At 54.9% G+C, this 19,551-nt stretch overlaps 1 protein-coding gene across 4 annotated transcripts in view; it reads left to right on the top strand.

The window, feature by feature from the left end:
- EPHB2 (EPH receptor B2) overlaps window positions 1-19,551 on the top strand; it is a 130,908-nt gene that overhangs the window by 19,880 nt on the left and 91,477 nt on the right. For 3 of the 4 annotated variants that reach the window (XM_059830000.1, XM_059829999.1, XM_059830001.1), the window contains exon 2: window positions 19,312-19,376. In XM_059830000.1, the coding sequence (XP_059685983.1) occupies window positions 19,312-19,376 (65 nt within the window). Of the gene's footprint in view, window positions 1-19,311; window positions 19,377-19,551 lie in introns of those variants that run through there. The other variant, XM_059830002.1, reaches the window with a different exon arrangement.

Genomic DNA, 19,551 nt, shown 5'->3' with positions numbered 1-19,551 from the left:
GGTCTGGATGAGATAGTGGCTTGCATCATTATATAGGAGACACTGTGCTGGGGAAGTGATTTGGGGTCCTGCTGTGTCTGCTCACCTTCTAGAAGAACAAGATTTTTCAACTCCATCAGTAAAACAAGGCATCTCCGTCTTTGATCAGAGTAGGTGTCCAGCTCTTGTGTCCCTGTCCCTAAGGTCCCCATGCCCCAGTTGCAGCAGTGATCAGCGTGGCTGTGGATTTGCCCAGTCAAGTCGTGGAAACCTCCAGTGCTGGAGATCCCCCACCTCTCTGGTGGCCTCCCTCAGGGCTTTACAGCCCTCCTGAGGAAGCAATATCCTAAATAATCTTTTAATATCCAACTTGAACATCCCAAGTCACAATTTGTATTTTGAAAAGGTCTCTCCTGGGTCAAGATGCCCATCCTGGAGTCACTTGCTGTTCTCATTTTATGGGATGAGATGGGTCACTGTTCTTGTTTTATGGGATGAGATGCCTTCTACTTAGCTGGGCATGGGTGAAAGCTGTGTTTTCCCTTCATTACTTTCAGCCTTTTCTTCAGGAAATTGCATCTTTCTGGGAATGGCCAGGTTCAGGGTTTAAACCATATCTTTGGTTTTTGTTCTCTTCTTACTCTGCCCCAAATGATGGTGATGCATGAATAGCATTGCCCCGATGGTGACGATCCTATTTGGCCATGGATCCCCACTGCCCCAGAGATCCTGTCCTGGAGGTCTGGGGAATGAAACACCTAGGCGGAGGTGGGAGAGAAGCTAATCCATGAGTTGATTTGTCTCTAAGGCATGGCTCACAGCATTTCTGCTGTGCACAAACTAGAAATGCCTGCCCACATCCAGAATACCTCGCAGGAGCAATGCTAAACTAAACTCTGGAGTGCTTCAGAGTTTCTCTTTCCTGCAGTAATAATTTACAATCATACCCCAGCTTCGAAAAGCACCTGAGTCAGATGGGGGTGAATTATCTGCGGACAGCAGAGCTGCCTTCGCCCGCATGCCAACAGCATCTCACAAGAGGGTGTGGTGGGAGAGGCTGTGGCTGTGAAAGATGTCCAGACCTGGGAGCAGGTCCATCCCAGACCTGGAAATGCTCCCTCCATCCCCACTTCCACCTGGCGCACCAGTCCCTTCCCGTCGGCTGCGGCAGGGTTTTTAATAGCCATTTCCCTGTGAAATAAGAAAGATTGCTGGCTGTGAAATACAAATGATATGTACTAAATGCTGTGTAATGGGTTCCACTTGCAACGTTTCGTGACTGTGTGTTTCTAATAAAAGCCTCCGGGAGCGAGGCGGAGGCTTGCCGGCTGGCGGGGAGTCAGGATGCTGGGGAGGGCTGGGACCCGCAGCTGGCGTGCGTGGTCCCCACGAGGCTCGTGGACAGCCGGGGCGGCTCTCGTAAGATGAAACAGCCAGCTACGAACCCCCACGGAGGGTGCGTACCAAGAAAGAAACCAAGCTCACAGCGATGCTCTTCAAGGGGGATTGTCCGTTCTCTGCTCTGCTGGTGGAGATGTGGGGTGAAGATGTGGGGTTCAGGGGAACAGGGCAGCAGCAGGACTTGCTTTGAGTTCTCATGGGACACAAACCTACCCCTGAGGCCATACCTTCTTGCTCAGGCTGGCTGTAATGATGGGCAGATCATGGCGATGTGCGCTACACAGTGCTTCAGCATGGAGAAAAGCACATGGGCAGCATGTGATGCTTTCAAACTGGGGGACGGATGAGTCACCCTAAGAGTTGTTGCAGAGGTAACCAGGGGTTTCAAGCCTTTTACGTGCAATTCAGCAGCATTAGGAGCATGGGGGGGTTCCTGTGGTGCTCCAGCAAGAAATGGATTTACAGGCATGTCCTGGAGGGTCTTAAAATTGGCCATTCATAGGAAAATACGTTAATGGGTCATCACTGCTTTTTGGGCAGCACTGCTAATGAGATCCCTGTCTGCAGCAAGTACCAGTATTGGTAGAGTAATAAAGATGGGGAGGGTGGGTTGGTTATACCTGAGACAATTCGGTGCATCAGGGCAACAAATTGTGTCTGAGTACAGCCATGGTGTATCTGAGAGCAGAAACTGTGGTCCACAGCTATGGGCCAGGAGATGCTAACTGGGAAATCTCCAGCTCTGAAAACACCTCTGAACTGTGTTTTCCTGGAGAGAAAGAGCTAATCAGGTCCTTGCTTGGTGAGCCAGGACATACCAGTTTATTCTTCCCTTGTGATGATGGGTCCTGGATGCTGGGTTTGTTTCTGGTGTCCACAGCTGAAGGAGAATCAAAATAAAAATAAACCAGCTACAGTCATGACTCAAGGTGTGGAAAACCTGCCCGTCACTTGCTTTATCCAGCAGATTAAGGAGTGTCTTCTGCCTGGTCTGCTGGTACCGGCCTGGAGGAAGGGTTGTTAATCGTGAAGGTCTGTTTAATTTAGCAGGGCAGGACTCTGTGGCTTGGAAGCTGGACTAATTCCGACTGGTAGAGGAGCATGTTTTTAATAACGTGTCTAATTAACTGTGCAGCAGCTCACCCAGGGATGTAGTCGATTCGCTATTGCTCGTAATCTGTAGATCAAAGGTGACTGATTTCTCATAAACCGGTTTTGACCCCTGGGGCTCTTCCCCCAGCTAATACCTCTCTGTCTCCAGCCATCCTCAGGCACGTGCTGGGCTGGAGGGATGGCCAGGCAGCCTGGCCAGGCTGTTTGCTGGCTTAGAAACATGCGAGCCTGCGTTCAGCTGCAGTGGGTGCCAACGCCTCATGCTAAAGCCCTGCTCCCACAGCACGACGCAGGAGCGCGCTGGGCTGGCTCTGCTTACCCCATCCTCTGCAGGTACCAGGGAGCAAACATCTCCCGGATAATGCGCATCTTAGTGAAGCTTCAGTTTCAAGGGATATGCTAATAAATGCAAAGATGCCTGGACACAAGCTGCTGATCAGGGTTACCCTGCTGTATGCGGGCATGTCCCAGCCGCAGGCATCACGGCTGCTGCGGCATCAGCTGGTGCTTACCGTGTCCTGCTCGAGGTCCCCCCCACGGGCACAAACTGGGGCTGGGGAGGGCTTTCCATCCAGGGAAATTTAACGGCAATATTGGATGCTTCCTTCTGAAAGATTTGCCCTTGTTTAAATAAACTCGGGGAAGTCCTTTGGCCAGCGCTGGGCAGAGTGTCGGACCAGATGTTCGCGCTTCACCCGTCTGACCTCCCAATCGATGGAGCCGTGAACTGTCCTTTGTTCGCCCGTCCTTGCGGTTGGACACCCGCTGCCACGTCCATGACAACCGGCCCTGCTGCAGACAGCCACCGGCTGTGGGGCTCGGGGGGGAGTCCTCTCTGCCCCCAGGCTGCTGGGGGTGTTGGCGCCCGGGGTGCTTTGCTCAGTGTTGTGTTTTCCAGGGTCTGATGTTCCCGTGCCCTGTGAGGAGCAGAAAACCCCTTATTTTTTAGGGGGGTGGCCGAAGCAGGTGCTGCCCCCAATTGCTGAATGAGCATTTGCAAGCCTTGCACCATCCCTGTAGCGAACACTGTCAGGGCTCTGCTCCCAAGCAGTTCACCGGGTGCTCTGCCCCGTCCCAGGTGCCACCACAGGGGAGCCGCATGTTCGGTGGTGGCCGAGCCGTTTGGGTGCCCCCTCCTGTCACCTGTGCCTCTGCAATGCAACGTTTTGCTTTTGGGCGCTTTTTCACGTGAGTGACCCCCGTCGGGCAAATCTGCGGTATCTGAAGGAAAAAAAGTTATCAGACATAAAAGATACTGAAGGTCCGGTTGTCTTGTTTCACACTCGCCCGGCTCCTCTGCGTTGGAAACCAGCTGGGTATCAGCAGCCATCACCTCCCCGGCTGGCACGCCATGGGGGGTGCCAGGGTGCCAGGGATGCCCCTGCCTGTCCCCCACCTCTCCCATCCCTCTGTGGCTTTTTTCCCAGTGCCCCCGGTGCAGGGCTTTGCTCCTTGTGGACTCTCCCTGGGGATCAGTCCCGGCCTGGGCACATCATGGCACGGGGACAAGTAGGTGTGCAGAGCCATCGAGGCCGGGCTCGGTGCTGCCCTGGTGTGATACAGGGAATATTATAATCTGCTTTTGCCCGTGCTTGGAGCAGGGCAGCTTTAAGGACGTTTTTACCAAGTTCTTTAAATCCACGTCCCGTGAGTCAGAACTGCGTCAAGAGTTAATTATTTTCTTCGAGAGGAGTAAACAAAGGCTCGGCCAGTGGGTTTTTATTCATCTATAAATCCCCGGCAGCATGAGCGGATAGATGGGGCCAGCAGCCCTGTGCATCCCGCCGGCATCTCTGCTGGGGGCGGCTGTGCTGAAGCAGCCAGCCCCGGTGCTTCTGCTCTCTGGGCAGGATAAATCAAGGGACGACTGAGGAGTGCTGCATCCTCCGTGAGCGGGAGAGGTACCTCCCGTGAATTGAGGAGGTGTTTTTCACCCCAAGGAGACGTTTTCCACCCCAAGGAGACGTTTTCCACCACCTGGGCTGCTGGGGTGTGATGGGGTGCAGACATGCTCCTGGCAGGGCTGGGACCGGCTGGTCCCCCCTTCGCTGCACACCGGGATGTGGGTTTTGGGGACACTTGCCTTGTGCATTTGGGGCAAGCAGGTCAGAGGATGACGTTCGTGCTGCAGGTGTTCTCGATGAGCAGCCAGGTATGTGTTATGGCAAGAGGGACTTACTGAAGCCAGCAGAGCCCAGCGGTGTTTGCAGGGGAGGGTTGCCAGCAGGATGGGAAGAGCCCTGGTGCCTCCGTGGCTGCCTGCAGCAGCAGCCCATCTCCCATGGGACCGGCAGCCCCACTGCCCATGGTGGCAACCCATCTCCCATGGGACTGTTGCTCTTGCTGCATCAGCCACACTGCTTCGTGGATGGTGAGAGATGTCGGACACTTCTTCTGCGGGCAGACTCTGCACCCACCGAGATCAATATCAGCTGGATTTGCTCCGGCTTTCTGGTTCGGGGGAGAGGTGCTGCTGCCAAGCCCTGGGCTGTGCTCACCCTCTTCTTGAAAACAGCCCACCTCAGGGAGAGAGTCCTGTCTGGACTGCAGTAGCATCTCAGCCTCTGGGCTCTCCATGGCACCAGGAGCTTGGCAAGCTTTGCGGGGCGTGCTGTGGTCCCAGGTGCTCTGGAGAAGATGCGATGACCAGGCACGAAGCTGTGTGTGCAAGCTCGCACTCTGCCTGGCGGGCAAGTCTGGTCTTGAGGACATCTATGTGGCCGCCTTCAGCCCAGGCTATGTGTGTTGCCTGCCATAAATTCCCTGTGCATCCCAGAACCAGGAGCCCATCTGCTCCAGCATCACCAACAGTGGCGCAGAGTGCTGGTGGTTTCCCATGGCTCGGCCACTGTGGCCGCTGGCTGGCCCAGGCTCTTGTGTGGCGGCAGCAAGACCTGCCGGGATGTTCTCAGGGAGCAGCACCTCCTGCAAGAGCTTTGCAGATGGGTGAGGAGAGGGGTGCTGGGGTGGCAGAGGACTGAGCGCGGCTTTGGGAAATGGGAGAAGAGCAGTGTCCTCTTCTTTTAGTGCTCCCAGGGGTCTGGGTACATCCCTGGGTGCTCAAGCACATCCCATAGGTCAGAGTCCCTCCCTGAGCAGGAGATGGGACTTGAGCCCTCCAGAGGTCCCTTCCCATCCCACTTGTGGGATTCAAGGATCATCAGGAGTGCAGCAGCAAGGGGAGGATGAACTTGCTGCTCCCTGACGTGTTTTCCTCCTGCGGACATTGATTTATAAAGGCTGCTTCATGCTGAGTAGGGAATTTGGGGGATGGTGCATTCCCTGCACAAGTCTTTTCGCCCGAATTCCCACGTCAAGGCTGAGGAGGCTGTCAGGTAACGCCTCGCTCACCCTGTACACTAAATTTTGGAAGAGTGGAACTTTTATGAGGCTCAGACAGCAAGCCCTAAACCCTGCAAAGCTGTAGGTGTTTGTCTGCGTATCCTTTGGCGCTCGCAGGATGCAGGGCTGCTCTCCTCTTGGCAGGGTGGTTTTGCACGTGAGGAGGGAGCAGGGATGCCACGGGTGGATCCTTCCACAGTCCCCACCTTGCACCCATGCAAAGAGGTCTGGGGTGCTGGGGAGAGGGTGCAGACACAGCCTGGGCACATCTTCCCTGCCGGCCACATCTTCCCCACAGGGTCCGCAGGTGCCTGTGGGTGAGTTTGCTGCCGGGTGCATGTCTCTGGCTTTGCACGGGCGGTGCTGGTCACCCTGGTGTCACTTCAATGTCATGTGCTGGAACGGTCCGGGGGTGCTGACCAGTGCCAAGGGAAAACCATGCATTGCAAGGGGACAAGGTGCTTCATGCTCACTGATTTCCCCAGCCTCTCCTTGGAGCATCCTGGGTCAAATGGTGGGGAGGGCTCCCTGCCTCAGTTTCCCTCCCAGCCACTGGAGAAGAGCGATACCTCCTCCTTGCACAGGCGTGCTCAGGAAGAGCTGGGCGTTGCTGTGGCACGTGCAAGAGGCTTTTACCCACAGTGAGAAAAGGCAGTGAAACAGGGACCTTCCCCACTGCAGAAGCGTGGTGGCAGAGGTCTGTCCTTCCCCACCTCGGCTGCTGACCGTAGGGCACTCCTCATGGCTTGTGCTTGCCCGGCCTGCAGTGCATGGTAGCTGTGCAGCTGGCTGGGGGATGCAGAGGGATGCAGGGGAGCCACAAACTCCTAGCTACGTCTGGCCAACAGCCGATGCTTCTGCCGCATGTATCCTCAAAGCTTGCTCGGGGGGCGTCCCTGTTGCTGTGCCTCCTTGACAAAAGCACCTGAGGGGCAGAGCAAGGACGTAATAGCGCAGCATGGGGCTGAACTGCCTGGTTTTTGGCCTGGAGAGCTCTCGGCACTGGATCTGCCCTCACCGATGCTCGCCGTTTTGTCCTACATCCTGGCTGCTCAGCTAACGCCCCAGGCATCTCTCTGGTTTGACTCCTGCCAAGATGTTGGCTGAGTTGTCTGGGCCACTGCTGTGGCTTTTGCAGAGCTGATGGGTTGTTTCTCCTCACGGGGTTTGGTGATGATGCCCAGGGGGGGCTGGGACAGATCCTGCTGTGGTACTTGTAGAGTGGCCTCTCTGCAGGCAGCACCTAGACCACATGCTTTGGGCACCCTCCTGGTCCAGGAAGGGTTTGCTGAGCAGCTAGAAATGTGCATCGCTTTGCAGCGGGTCCCTGGGGCACTGGGGCATCTCCATCCCTGGAGTTCTCCCAGGCTCAGCTAGGCAAAGCCCCGGCTGCCCTGGTCTCGTGGTGGAGATGGGGTTGGACCGAGACCCCTGAGCTTCTTTCCATCAGCCCTGTGGGATGCTATGAAATCATTCCCCATCCTCGGACTGCACTGTCCCTGCTTGGTGCATGGCAAAAAGTGTTGGCAGGGGAGAGGAGAGCAGTTGGTCCTGGGGCTGTCTTCATCCCGCAGGTCTGTAGGGGCTCCGCTGACCACACGAAGGAGCTGCTTGAGAGCAAATAGTTGTCTTGGGGATGATGCTGCTATCAGGAAGCAACTCTGAAGTTGCTACCGTGGCCCCAACACTGCACATCCCTCGGTCCTGGATGGGATAGGGCGAGCAGCCGCCCGGGGCGGTGTGATGCTGCCAGCGAGAAGGGTCTCAGGAGCGTTGGTGGCTCTTGGCATCCCCTGGTCACTGCTGGTCCCCAGCCTGGAGCCGCCACGTCTGCTCGTCCCTCCTGGCTTTGCCCTCTTTTTTGCCCTGTGCGTTGGGGCGTCTGCCTTTGCTGCCTGACTTCACACTTGAGTGTCCCCGTGGACTCACCTTTCCACAGCTCTGGTTGTGTTTGCTTTTGGTGTATTTAAGAATTCCTCTTTTTCTCTCCTTTATGTTTGCTGGGAGTCAATTTTTTCATTGATACATCCTTTCGCAACTGTCTGCGTCTTATAACTGCTAATTTACTGCTGCCAACTTCCCCCGGTTTTAATTTATACAATATGTTTATTTTTACTGCAATTTTTTTCTTTTATTCAAAGCCAAGATAATTTTTAGCTAAAGACGCCTTCTTTTATGATCGCAGATTTATGAGATTTTGGCAAAGCCTTCTTAAGCTAGCTGTAATTACTCTTCATTGTTTTTGTTTACATTTCCCCCCTAATCAATTTTTGCTAATAATCCCTTTCAGCTTTTGGAAATCACCCGTTTGCCACCTCAGGGTGTGTTTCTTTTTGGTGGGTGCAAAAATCTCTTCCCACATATGTGTAACCAGATTATGGTTGCCTCTACCTATGCAACTGCTCATCCTTGGTTTATAGATACAGTCCTCTTCAGCCGACAAAATGAGGTTTGCTCTGCGATTACCCACATTGGTTGTATTAGTTTTGTGATGGAAATGAGTGTCCACAAGTGTTGGGGTCTCCAGGACCCCACCCCAGTGGCAGCCTGGACCCCGGCGTGTGCTCTCCTCCAGCTCCATGAGCAGCAGAGCTGGTTCATAAGCTGCTGCCCCCTTCTCCAGGCTGGTCTGCAGACCTGCAGAGACATCCTGGCATGGACGGTCCCCACTCCCATGCCAGTCCCCGGTCCCCCAGCTCCTCGATGCAGCCCTTGCAGGTGATGGCGCAGATGCAAGTTGTACCTGAGATTCCAGCCCTGGAGGGGCTTCCCTTTCCTTGTGGTCCCACAGCCTATCTCTGGCCTGCTTCCGGGATGCTCTTTCCCAACGGAGGGCAGCTGGCCGGCTCCCGCTTGATGGGCAGCGCTGTGGTGGATGGATGGAGCACATCCCTTGCCTGGGCAGGGCCACCAGCGAGTGGGAGCCTCGCAGCGCCCGCCGGTGGAGCATCCCCCCTTGGTTCAGCCTGCTGCCTGGGGAGGTTGTATTAGTGTGAAATGAATTACCCCATCATGAAAGGGGAAGCCCTCTCCGTGGTGAGGTATTGAGGATGGGGTTTTCCCAAGGAAGGAAACGTTTGCAGCTCGCTAAAAATACCCACAGCCCGCAGCTGCCGGCTCCGCTGTGGCTTTATCTGCAGCGGGGAGGGGGGATGGGGACTAGAGGGGATGCAGGGTTCGTCTTCCTGGCGTGGCTGCGAGTGAACTCCCAGAGATACCAAAGGGATGGTGGCAGAGCGATGCTCTGGCCTCGGGAGCTGCTAGAAGGAAGCTAAGCTCCTTGTAGGGATTTTGGGATTTCCTGCGTCTCTCCTGGGGATGCTTCACGTGGCCAGGAGGCTGATCCGGAGCCCCCCCACTGCCACGGCCAGCCCAGGGCACAGGGCATCTCTCCACAGCTTGGCAAAAACAAGCCTGCAGCTGGCCCCGCGGTTCCTCCGAAGCTGTTCCCGCTTGGAGCTGCCAACCAGAAGCAAATTTACAGCCTGTCAGTAAAAACAGTGAAAAGCAGGAATACTTGGCTGTCAGGTAGATGCACAGAGCCAGACGTGTGCGGCGGAGGGCATCCCCGCTCAGCCACGTGCTCTGTGTGCTCAGCAGCGGTGGGGTGTGAAAGGCAGTCCGGAGCTCTGTGCAGCAGCACCGACAGTGCCGGAGGAGCGGGAGCATCTGCAGGCACTGGCGTTTGGGTGCCCGGGTGCATGTGGCGCAGGTCAAGGGCTGCTGGATGCTCGTTTGCTGGGGGACTCCCCAGCCCGGCTCGCCGGGGCTGTTGTAGCCTGGTTGCCTGTGCAGCAGTGCCTGCTTGTCCCTGCCTGTCCCTGCGCTGCCGTCACCTCCCTACAGCCACCCTGAGCTCTGACATGAAGTCTTTGCAGGGGACTGGCTGGAGCCAGGGATGCTCAGAGCAGCCATCCGGGCTGCAGGCAGGCGCTGGCTCTGGTGGGGGGGGTACATCAGTGCAGCCCTCCAGTCCGGGGTAGCAGCTTTGGGTACCCCTCCGCTCCAGGCAGCTCCCCACGTTGCTTTGCAAAGACCTGGTCATGGAAGAAGTTAACCAGGTTAATCTGGCAGGCTTGCTTGGCTGCACCAGGGGCTAGTCCTGGTTTTTAATTCTCCTTCGCTGGACCCTGGTCCTGCCTCCCCTTGCCCCCACCGTGCCGGTGGGTCTGTGTGGCCCTGCCTTTACGAGCCAGGCACAGGGCTGTGCGGCGCAGCTGCGCGTCGCTGCTTGGCGGTGGGGCTTTTGCTGGAGCTTTGGCTGTGTTTGGAGATAATATCTTTCCCCGTAAATGTTATTACCCTGTATATGTTCGGGTGGGGGGGGGTCACCATCTGTGTTTTCCAATAAAAACAAATTAAAACTGAAGCCCATTAAGGATAGCTCAATTGGGATGCTGAGCAGGGCTCCGGAGCCTGCTGGGAACAAGTTGCTTGCAGCCCGCGCCACCATGCAGGGTGACAAAACCTCCTTTGGTGCCAGCGGTGCTGGGAGGTGGGATGGGGGCTCGCTGTGCACACCGTCCCTGCTCCAGGTGGGAGTGGCTGGTGGCACCAGCCCCAGGGGAAAGGGGAGGCAGAGCTGGCCAGAAACCCGTGGCCTGGGCTCATGTCGCTCCTCCTGGTCCCCTCAACGCTCATCAGATCAAATGATGGGCAGGGGTTAGTGGTGAAAAGGGATGGACGTCACGTGAGAGCCGAGCACGTGCTCTTTACCTGGTGATGCTCTGCAGCCTCTGGGCTTCCTGCTGCATCCCAAATCTCCTAAGGTCGCCTCGCCCCAGTGGCTGGGGGTACAGGAGAGTGGGTCTGGGGTATCAAGGGGGACTAGGTGGTGTAGTCCTGCACCCTGGGCATTACACCTTGTACCAGTTGGCCCCAACCATGGTGGTGGGAACAGGTTGTTATGTTACAAAGCAACTCTTTCCCCCGGGTGCTGCAGCCAGGAGCTGTATGTGGCATCTGCTGCTGCACACCGTTCGTAGTGGCTCTGTGTTTGGGCTCCAGTGGTGGGCTGTGTGTTCATCCATGCCACGGGGTCAGCCCCATACGGTGGCTGTGCCACGCTAACAGCTGGACCGGGGCAGCACGTGGTGGAGGCTGCCGGCTCCTTTGGGTCTGGAGCATGTGCAGAAGGAGCTCTTGGGCATGGGGTCTCCAACCTCCCAGAGTGTCCCTGCCACCCCTGGAGAGGAAAAGGGACTGGGAGGCTGTCGGGAGGGACATGGCCATGCTCCACCCTCCTGGGAGATGGCTCGGTGGGGAATTTAGTCACTGATGGGCTGTCCTGATGGGGTGGATGAGGCTGGCTGCGGGTGAGGACAATGCTTGCTTAACGCTGGGATTCCCTCCCGCAAGGTGTATTGCAGACGATGGGGTTGGTGCCACTGCAGGGACCGAGTCATTAGTGCTGACAGTAGCAATGACTGTTAAATGTCTGCATCTGTGTCTTCTCTGTGTGGCTACCGCATTCCCGGCAGCAGCAGGAGGGCCCCTGCTCACTGGCATTTAGCATCTGCATTGTCTCTTCCCGGCAGCCTGCCCTCGGCTGAACTCGACCACCTACAAGTCCCAGCTCCTTTTGGGACAGATGCTGCCAGCAAGGACTGTGGGTCCCTGGTGCTGGTGGAGCAGCTTTCTGGGGTCTCTGGTGGGGTTATCATGTTTTTGCTGACCTCTGGGGTAGACGGTGTCGGGAAACTGGGGCCAGAGAGGATGCATCTGCAGTGATGACTGGGGGCGATGTGGCAACCGGACGGACCGTGGTCCTCCCTCACATCCAGCCTGACCTGCTTCTTCAGCAGAGGCCTCAGGCTGAAAGATCACAAAATCTGAATTCCCAGCCCTGGCCCCTCTCAGCTGAGAGCCAGAGCTGGGCCATATCCCTCCTGGCCGGGCAGATGAGAGGGGCAATCCTCAGCACTTGTCTGCCTGTCAGTGACGGTGTCTGGACAGGCTGATGGTCAGCTGGGTGCTTAGCAGGACATGTGCTTGGATAACTTGCAGGACCCCTGGGGCTGTCGAGTTGGGCTTTACCCTCAGTTTTGAGCTTTCCAGCAGTGGAGCAGCCAGCACCACGCAGGGCAATGCCTGCGATGGCCAACGGCTTCAGAGGAGGGAGAAGAGGGGCAGCCATACCAGGAGGAGCTGTGAAGCTGCTCCTCCCAGCATGCTGGCTTTAGGTTGCGGCCACGCTTGGCCCTGGCTCCTGGCTCACCTGTTTGGGTGCCGTATACCTGACGGCAAGGTGCAGCTCTGCTCTGAGCCTTGCTTTCCTTATTTCCCGGTCGAGTGAGGACTGGGAGCCAAGGGCCTCAGTGCCCCCCCTTCCTGCACAGCAGCATCAGCCCTGGGTTTGGTCCCCTGAGAATGGGTCCAGTGATGCATATGGTCAGACGGGGCATGGGGCATCAGGGGAAGGGACGGATCTAGGTGGGGATGGGGAAAGCATAGCCCAGCTCATGGCAGCCCCTCCGGCAAGGTGTGGAAAAATGCAGGGGGAGTTTCCAGTGGGGCTGCTGAACTGCTGTGCTGAGGGCAGGGCGTCCTGGGGACATCTCTTTGTTTGACACCAGTCCTGTCTCCAACTGTCACAAGCAGCTGAGCATCACCCAGTAGATGGGTGAAGGTGTCTCAATGAGCACTGATGAGCCCCACCAGCCTCCAGCACTGTCCTCTGCTCCCCTGCCTGCTCTGGGGCTGCATCCTGTTTCACAGGGCTGGCAGGCAGGCTTGGGTGATGTCCTGGTGAACTGAAGGGCCAGAAACGCTCTGTGGCTCCCCAAAAGTGGTGACATCTTTCCCTTGCCAGCGCTGTGTGGTATCTCTGGGGTCAGGCCTGCCCACTCCATGCCCTGCTAGCCCCCGGGACTATCAGCTGGGGGGCTGGCTGGCAGGTCAGAGGCACTCTGGATGGTGGAGGTACTGGACATCACCCTTATTCCTAGGTCTCTGAGTCTGGCTGGACCTAATTTTCCAGGGAAGGTGGTTGAACAACCAGGTACCTGTCTGATGGGTTTCTTGCAGCACCAGGACCACCAGCACGACCTGGTATGGCTGCCCTTGGGGTGACCTTTGGGGCTCTGGGCACAGGGCGGGATGCTGTCGGTCCCGATCCCAGCTCAGTCAACTGCTTCTTCTCACTCCCTATCAATCACTTTCCCTCTTGGAGTTTAAGTGGATCCCTGAGTGAAGTATCCAAAATATCCTGTAGCCGCCGGCTCACAATGCAGCGTGCTGTTCCCGCGCCAGCGGGTCGGCTGGGGGGGATTGGGTTTCCGTTTGTTCCGCTGGCCATCGGCCAGGCAAAGCAAAGCTCAGGGCTGCAGAGAAGGGCCACTGGGTTTGCTCAGCCCCTCTCAGCTCTCGCTGGCAAAAATATTATAATAAGGCTCCAGTAAAGCACAGGAGGCAGAGAGGGGCCTTTCAACTTCTGGAGGGGTAAATAGATCTGCAGCAAGGGCTCCTTGGGGCGGGGGACAGACGGGTTTCTCATTAGCCGCCCCCCTCCCTGCACGGGGATGTGTGGCTGTGCCTGAGGCCAGGCTAGAAACGCGGTTTCAGGAGCACGTGTGCCTGCGCGGAGGAGGTTGTCCCAAGCTGCGGTGTCTATGGCGCGGATCCCGGTCTTGCTCCACCCGGCTGGGCTCCGGCACTGAGCCTGCTCTGCAGCATCCCTCCAGCCTGGACTGATCTGATGAGGTGCATTAGGTGGGCTTCCAGGTCACGTCTGGGAGATGGTGACGAGGCACGGTCTCCTTGCTGTGTCTGCCTTGGGATGACTTTGCTCCCAGCCCATCGGAGAGGTCTGGGCAACTTCTTGCCTGCTTTGCACGTCCAGCAATGGCCACAGCTGATGCGATCCTGGGTCAACCGAGAAACTTGCTCCCTGTGTTAATAATATTGTACCAGGATTAAAATGCTGGCAAGTTTCCTACCCTGAGGGAGGAGCTGGCGTGAGAAGTGAAAGGGGAAGGGAAAAAGTTGTGGGTGGAAAAATGAGGGTGGAGGCTCCAGCTATCTCTGGGGCTATTTATTTGTCCAGCTGTTTCTTTATCTGGATGAGTTTGGAGCCTGTGAATGTGAAGGATTTGCCAGGACTTCTGAGAAACTCAGGGCCAGATGCTCTAAATTGGTCTAAATTGACAAAACTCCATGGAAGTTGTTTTTCCGGACACAGAAAAGTGTGTCTGCAATGTGCACAGCTCCTGTGTTAATCCCTTGCCCCTCCAGCTTCTCTGCCACTGTCCCTTGGTCCTGTCACTCTCCAACCCCAGTTCTGGCCATCCCACTGCCAGCACCCAGCGTGATCCCAGCCCTGTCCTCCCCTCCCAGGTCTGCCCACCGGTCTCAGTCCTGACCTGGCCAGATGGGAAAACCTGGTGCAGTTGAGATCCCCATATTCATCTCACTTGTGGCTGAAGAGCAAGAAGACCACGCAGAAGCGTAGGAGCCCCCCACCCAGGTCATTGGCATAGCAGATCATCAGCCTGATGGCATCTTAGTGTAGCTGTGAGCATCTGGAGGTGGTGGTATGGTGATGATGCATCTTTAGACGCAAAGTGCTTGAGCCGGAGCCCTGGCATGCCCTCGTAGCAAGCAGCAGTGCCGGCGACAGGCCCCAGCGCTGGCAGAAAGTTGCTTATTGAAAGCATCTTCAAAGTGAAAAGGACAGGCACTTATCTCCTAACTATCCCGTGGGGAGCAGCGTGGTTTCTGGTGGGAAACGGGCCAGAGTTGCGTCTGCTGGTTTCGAGCAGCTGCAGATTTATTTATAATGCCGTGGGTAGCATGTGAATCTGCAGATAAACACGCGGGAGGGAAGAACACAAACAACAATATTGAGAAAATGCTGCTCTGGAGAGAACATTTCACTGAGCTGCAGCTATCACCAGCCACCAGAGATGGGCCAGGGGCCAGACACCCACACCTGCCACTCCCACGTGGCTTTGCTCCATGTCGTCACCGTCATTGCTGGGGGGTTGCTCAGTCCTGGATGTCAGGGGGGTCTTTATGGGGCTGCCGAGGCACCAGCCCCTCACCCTGTTATTTGGTGCTGCCAAACCAGCAGGATGGCACCGTGACAGCATTGGCTGTGACAGCGAGCGAAGCTACTGAGCTTGCTGGTTGAAGCAGGCACCTTCTCCTCTTCATGGTTGGCACTAACAGTTGGGCTTGGGGTTGCCCATGCAGAAATTGGTCTGTCTTTGTTGTCCCCAGCGCAGGAGTTGGTCCTGTTGGGTGCCTGGAGCAGGGTATGAGCATGGGGCAGCCCGCAGGTAGGATGAGGAGACCTGCTGGGTGAGCTATGGCCGTGGCAGCCCACCATGGGTCACCATGGGCACAGAAGTTGCAAGGGGCTGAGCATGCTGAGGGCAGCCCCGTTGGGACTGCTGTGGGTGGAGGAGCTGCCTCCGGAGGATGGTGGGTTCCCATTCCTTGGGGCTTATCACACCTCGTGTGGGGCTTGCACCTGTATATCAGAAGTCTGTACAACTGACGTCTTGGTGCCTAGAGTCACCCATCCACTCAGAGATGTCCATGAGTATCTCCTTGGTTATCGTACCTCGATGGCCAGAATGAACCAAGGTGATCTCCTGCCCAGTGTGTGCTCCTGCAGCACGTGCTTCTCCAGCTCCTGGCTCACCCGGGATGGGGAAGGATGCAGACAGTGCAAGATCTTCTCTTGGCAATTACTCTTCAGGGACGATTACCTTCCCTCGTAAAATTGGATCTTGTTTTCCACGTGTCTTACTGGGTTCCCAGGCAAAGCTGTAGCTGCAATTTCCCTCATGGGCTAAGGAGCTCTGTTTGCTGCTACTTTCTCCTGGTATATATCCTTGCAGACCACAATCAATCATCTTGCAAACTCCTCTTCGATGAGCTTCTGCAGTCCCCCTGCAGCAATAAAAACGCATCCAGCTGAAGGAGGAATAGACCCCGGGGGAATCGCAGCCTTTCTCTTGTGTGGCTGAGGTGGGTGGCAAGGCCTTGTCTTGCTTTCTTAAACCTTCCTGGTTTATTGGTTGCTAGTTCGGACTCCATGCCAGCGCTTTTAGGATGGGATGTCAGAGCAGGGCTTGGCCGTGTCTTCATGGGGCCTTCCTCCCACCGCAGTCTGCCCACCGCTGACTCTTGCTGTGGAGGTCTGAGCAGGTCTGAGCCTGGGGGAGAGGCAGAGGGAAGCCCCTGCAGATGAGGGATCAACATATTGATCAACCTCAGTTGGTTCATTGGACATCACTCTTGATTTTGTTTGCTGGAGAAATGAATTAATGTGCTGCTTTTGTCTGGAAATAAGAAACTTTTCAGGGATGAGACTGTGATCTTCTCTGGAGGATCACGTGGACTCCTCGACCTCAGGACGGGGGGTGAGGCGTGCTCCTGGCAGGTATATGGGCAGGAGAACTGTGGCAGGCCGTTATTTGGGCAATAAGGTGTTTTGAAGTCAGCCATCAATGGAGGATGGAGCAAACCTGCCACCACCATTGAAACCCATCCTGGCTTCACATCCACTTTTGCAGTCAGTGCTGCTGAGCAGGTTCACTCTGATTCATGGGAACCCGTTCCTCACAATTTTCTGTAGTTCACGCACCTACTGCTAAGTGCTGACATGCCAACCCGTCTCCAAATGGACTGTATCCAGGGCAGCAATTTGATAGAAAAGCTGTGCAAGAAGGGGCGCATTGGGGTATTACAGCCGTGTGCAATGGGAATCCCAGTCTTGGGGTCCACCCTACAGAAAGAAGGTTGATAAACAGGAGCCTCAAAGAAAGGAACCTGTTTTAGGGTGGAAAATAAGGAAGCTCAGCTAATTTAGTTATCTTGGAGATGATTCATTTGCCACCCTTAAGCACCACAAGAGGGAAAGGAGGTTTAGGATAGCAGAGTCTGTGTGTAAGTAAAAGGAAATCTAATAACTGGCAGCCGAACAGTGGAAATTCAGACTAAAATCAATGGATTTTTTATGAGAAGATAGTTGACGATTAGAAAAACCTGCTTAAAACCTGCAAATTTCTACTACTCCTTGTCTTGTGTCATAACAAGATGCCTTTGGGCCAGCTGGGGTAGGTGCATAGCTCCAAGGAGATGTGCAGTTCTTCAGCTGAGGGGGCAACGGCGAGGGCTGTGGGCAGTGTGCTCTGCAGTAATGCACCGAGCACAACATTTCACTGAGTTTTCATTAAATAAAAGCCTTTTAAAAATGCAAAATGCTTCAGAATGTTATTTTTATTTGGGGAATTGTTTATACTGTTTTAGAGTATATCTTCTTTTACATTATAGTCACTGTTATTAATATACTTGCTATGCACCACTGTCATTGGTAGTTAAGATAAAGTAACAAATTTAAGGTTTTTTTAAAGTAATTCAGCTTCTAGCTAGCACTGGGTGAAAAATGTTGTTTTCCCTTTCAGATCAAAGTGCCACTGGTGTTTTAATGAAAAAGCCAGATACTCTGATAAAATAAACACTATTATTGAACTATATAAACAAATATTCAGTTTAAAAAGAAATTTCATAAATCTGAATGACAACATTTCTGGACTAGCTGTTTTCCAGAACTCTTCCTAGTGGGAAAATTTGAAAAGAACTATTCTTGCTTTTTACTCTTGGAATAAAACCAAATTTTGAAATCCTGGTTTCCTGTGAACTGGAAACCGCTGGCTCTAACCAGGAGTAATGAACAACCCACAGTCTGAAAATGATTTACTGCCAGAAGTAGGTGCAAGGAGCAGATCTGTGCCGAGGCACTTTTTGGCTTGCCGATGGGAAAAGGGGAGTTCACGTGCGCTGTTGGGCAGGCTGAACAACAGCCATTTCTGCATCCAGGCTTGTCTCTTAAATGATGGGTCTGCTCAAGGCTGAGCTTTTCTTCCTTCGTTTTTGTTCAACATGGTGAGAGTGGAGAATGTTGAGATGCTTTTGGGGAATTCGTGGCAGGATGCTTGGTTTTTTGGTGGTGAGGAGCAGCAACAGGCCAAGGTTACAGCCGGTAACTCTCCATCTCTGTTGTGGTCATGGGAACTGGCACCATTTGTTGGATTATAGGATGGTGGCTGGAGATCTCAACTATGTTGGGGTTCTCCTGGTTGAGCGCTCTCAGTGAGCTGACGCGGAGTGGGTGTACATCTTGCGCATAAGATCCTTTTTCTTGAGAGCTGCAGAGCCCTAAAGCTGGACTCTTGCCCTGCGTGTCCTGCAGTAACTGGGAGGGCGGGGAAGGTGAAGCTGCAAGCTGGATTTTGTGTTTGTGCCTGCGTGTACGGGCAATGGATGCTTTCCAGCACCCCTGCAAATGTGGTTGGCATCCCGAGTTCATGCGCTGAAATCAAGGGCTGGTTCACATTCTTCCTACAGAGCAGAGGGACATAATTTCTTCTGTGGGCATCACTTTGGTCTCAGCCACAGAATCACTGGCTGTACGCTGGCCTGTACAGTCTGTGCCACAAGCATCACACTTTTCCCATGCTCAGCCTTGGTGTGCAGAAACCTTTGAGGGTGATTTCTAAACCCCATTTCCTAAACACTTGAATATCGTCCTATTTTCTCAAAACATCACCATTGGGCACAGTGCAGAAAAATCCCCGTGTTGTGACAGAGGGTGCAACTGCAAACATGGAGGAAGGACAGATAGTCAGACTGTGGAAACCAGTCGTGGAAGTGTCTGTCCAAAGTGGGGTGGCTGGCCTGTTCCTGTGCTGGATGGAGAACACATAGACATGTTAGACCAAGTATTGGGGGACCATAACCCAAACATCCCTTCTCATGCCATTAGTGTGATGTGGTTAGGCCAACCCATAACTGTTTGGGGTGGAAAAAGACTTTAGTACTGGAAGCGTAATGAGCTGTAGAAAGCACAAGGAGACTTCACTGCCTGCATGGCTTAGGGACACTTTCCCTGCTCTGTGCTAGTCGGTGGTAGCATCATCTGACCTATTTCAACCCAAATTGCCTGGAAAACCAGCTTTAACGTTGGTTTGATTTTTTAGTGCTTTTAAGTCCTAAAAGTGCTGTTCCTTCCTGTGTGCTACCGCATCGTCAAGGATTCTGCCTACCATGCAAAACACTGAGAAACAAATATCCCGCTTTTGCAAAAGAAACCGGAAGGTGATGGAGGAAACCTGCTCAGGCTTGGCTCCTCCTCTGCAGCAGCAGAGCTGCTCCGGGGCTGTGGTACCCTGATTCTGGATTTTGAGGAGGAAAGTCCAGCTGGGCCGGTGGGTGGAAGAGCACGTGTCCTCACGCATTGCAGGAGACAAGGGGGCTGGGGAGCAATGGGCAATGGATGGGCAAGCAAATGGGTGGAGGGACCGATGCCGGGTTCCTCCCCAGCTGAGAGCTGGCCAGAGGGCTCGGCGCAGGCTGGGCTCCATGGCTGCAGTCGTGGGCTGGCTCCTCTCCACCTCTTTCCTCTTCGCCAGCCTCAGGCCGTTCACCGAACAGCCACTGACTCCTTGTTTCACCTTCTTCCTGCAGAGACGCTGATGGACTCCACAACGGCAACAGCAGAGCTGGGCTGGACGGTCCATCCTCCCTCGGGAGTAAGTTATCCTGTCACTTTACGGGGGCCCGGAGCCCGGTCTGGGGTCTCCTGCTGCATGTGAACCTAGGTGGGATGGCTCAACAAAAGTCACTCACTGAAGCAGAGTGCCTTGGACACGTGAAAAGATCTAGTGGGAAGAGCACAAAAGAGGATGAGATTTGAGGTTTCCAGTA

The sequence above is a fragment of the Gavia stellata genome, chromosome 27 (genome assembly GCF_030936135.1).
Source record: "Gavia stellata isolate bGavSte3 chromosome 27, bGavSte3.hap2, whole genome shotgun sequence".
NCBI lineage: Eukaryota > Metazoa > Chordata > Aves > Gaviiformes > Gaviidae > Gavia > Gavia stellata.
This window is presented reverse-complemented; position numbering and strand designations above follow the sequence as displayed.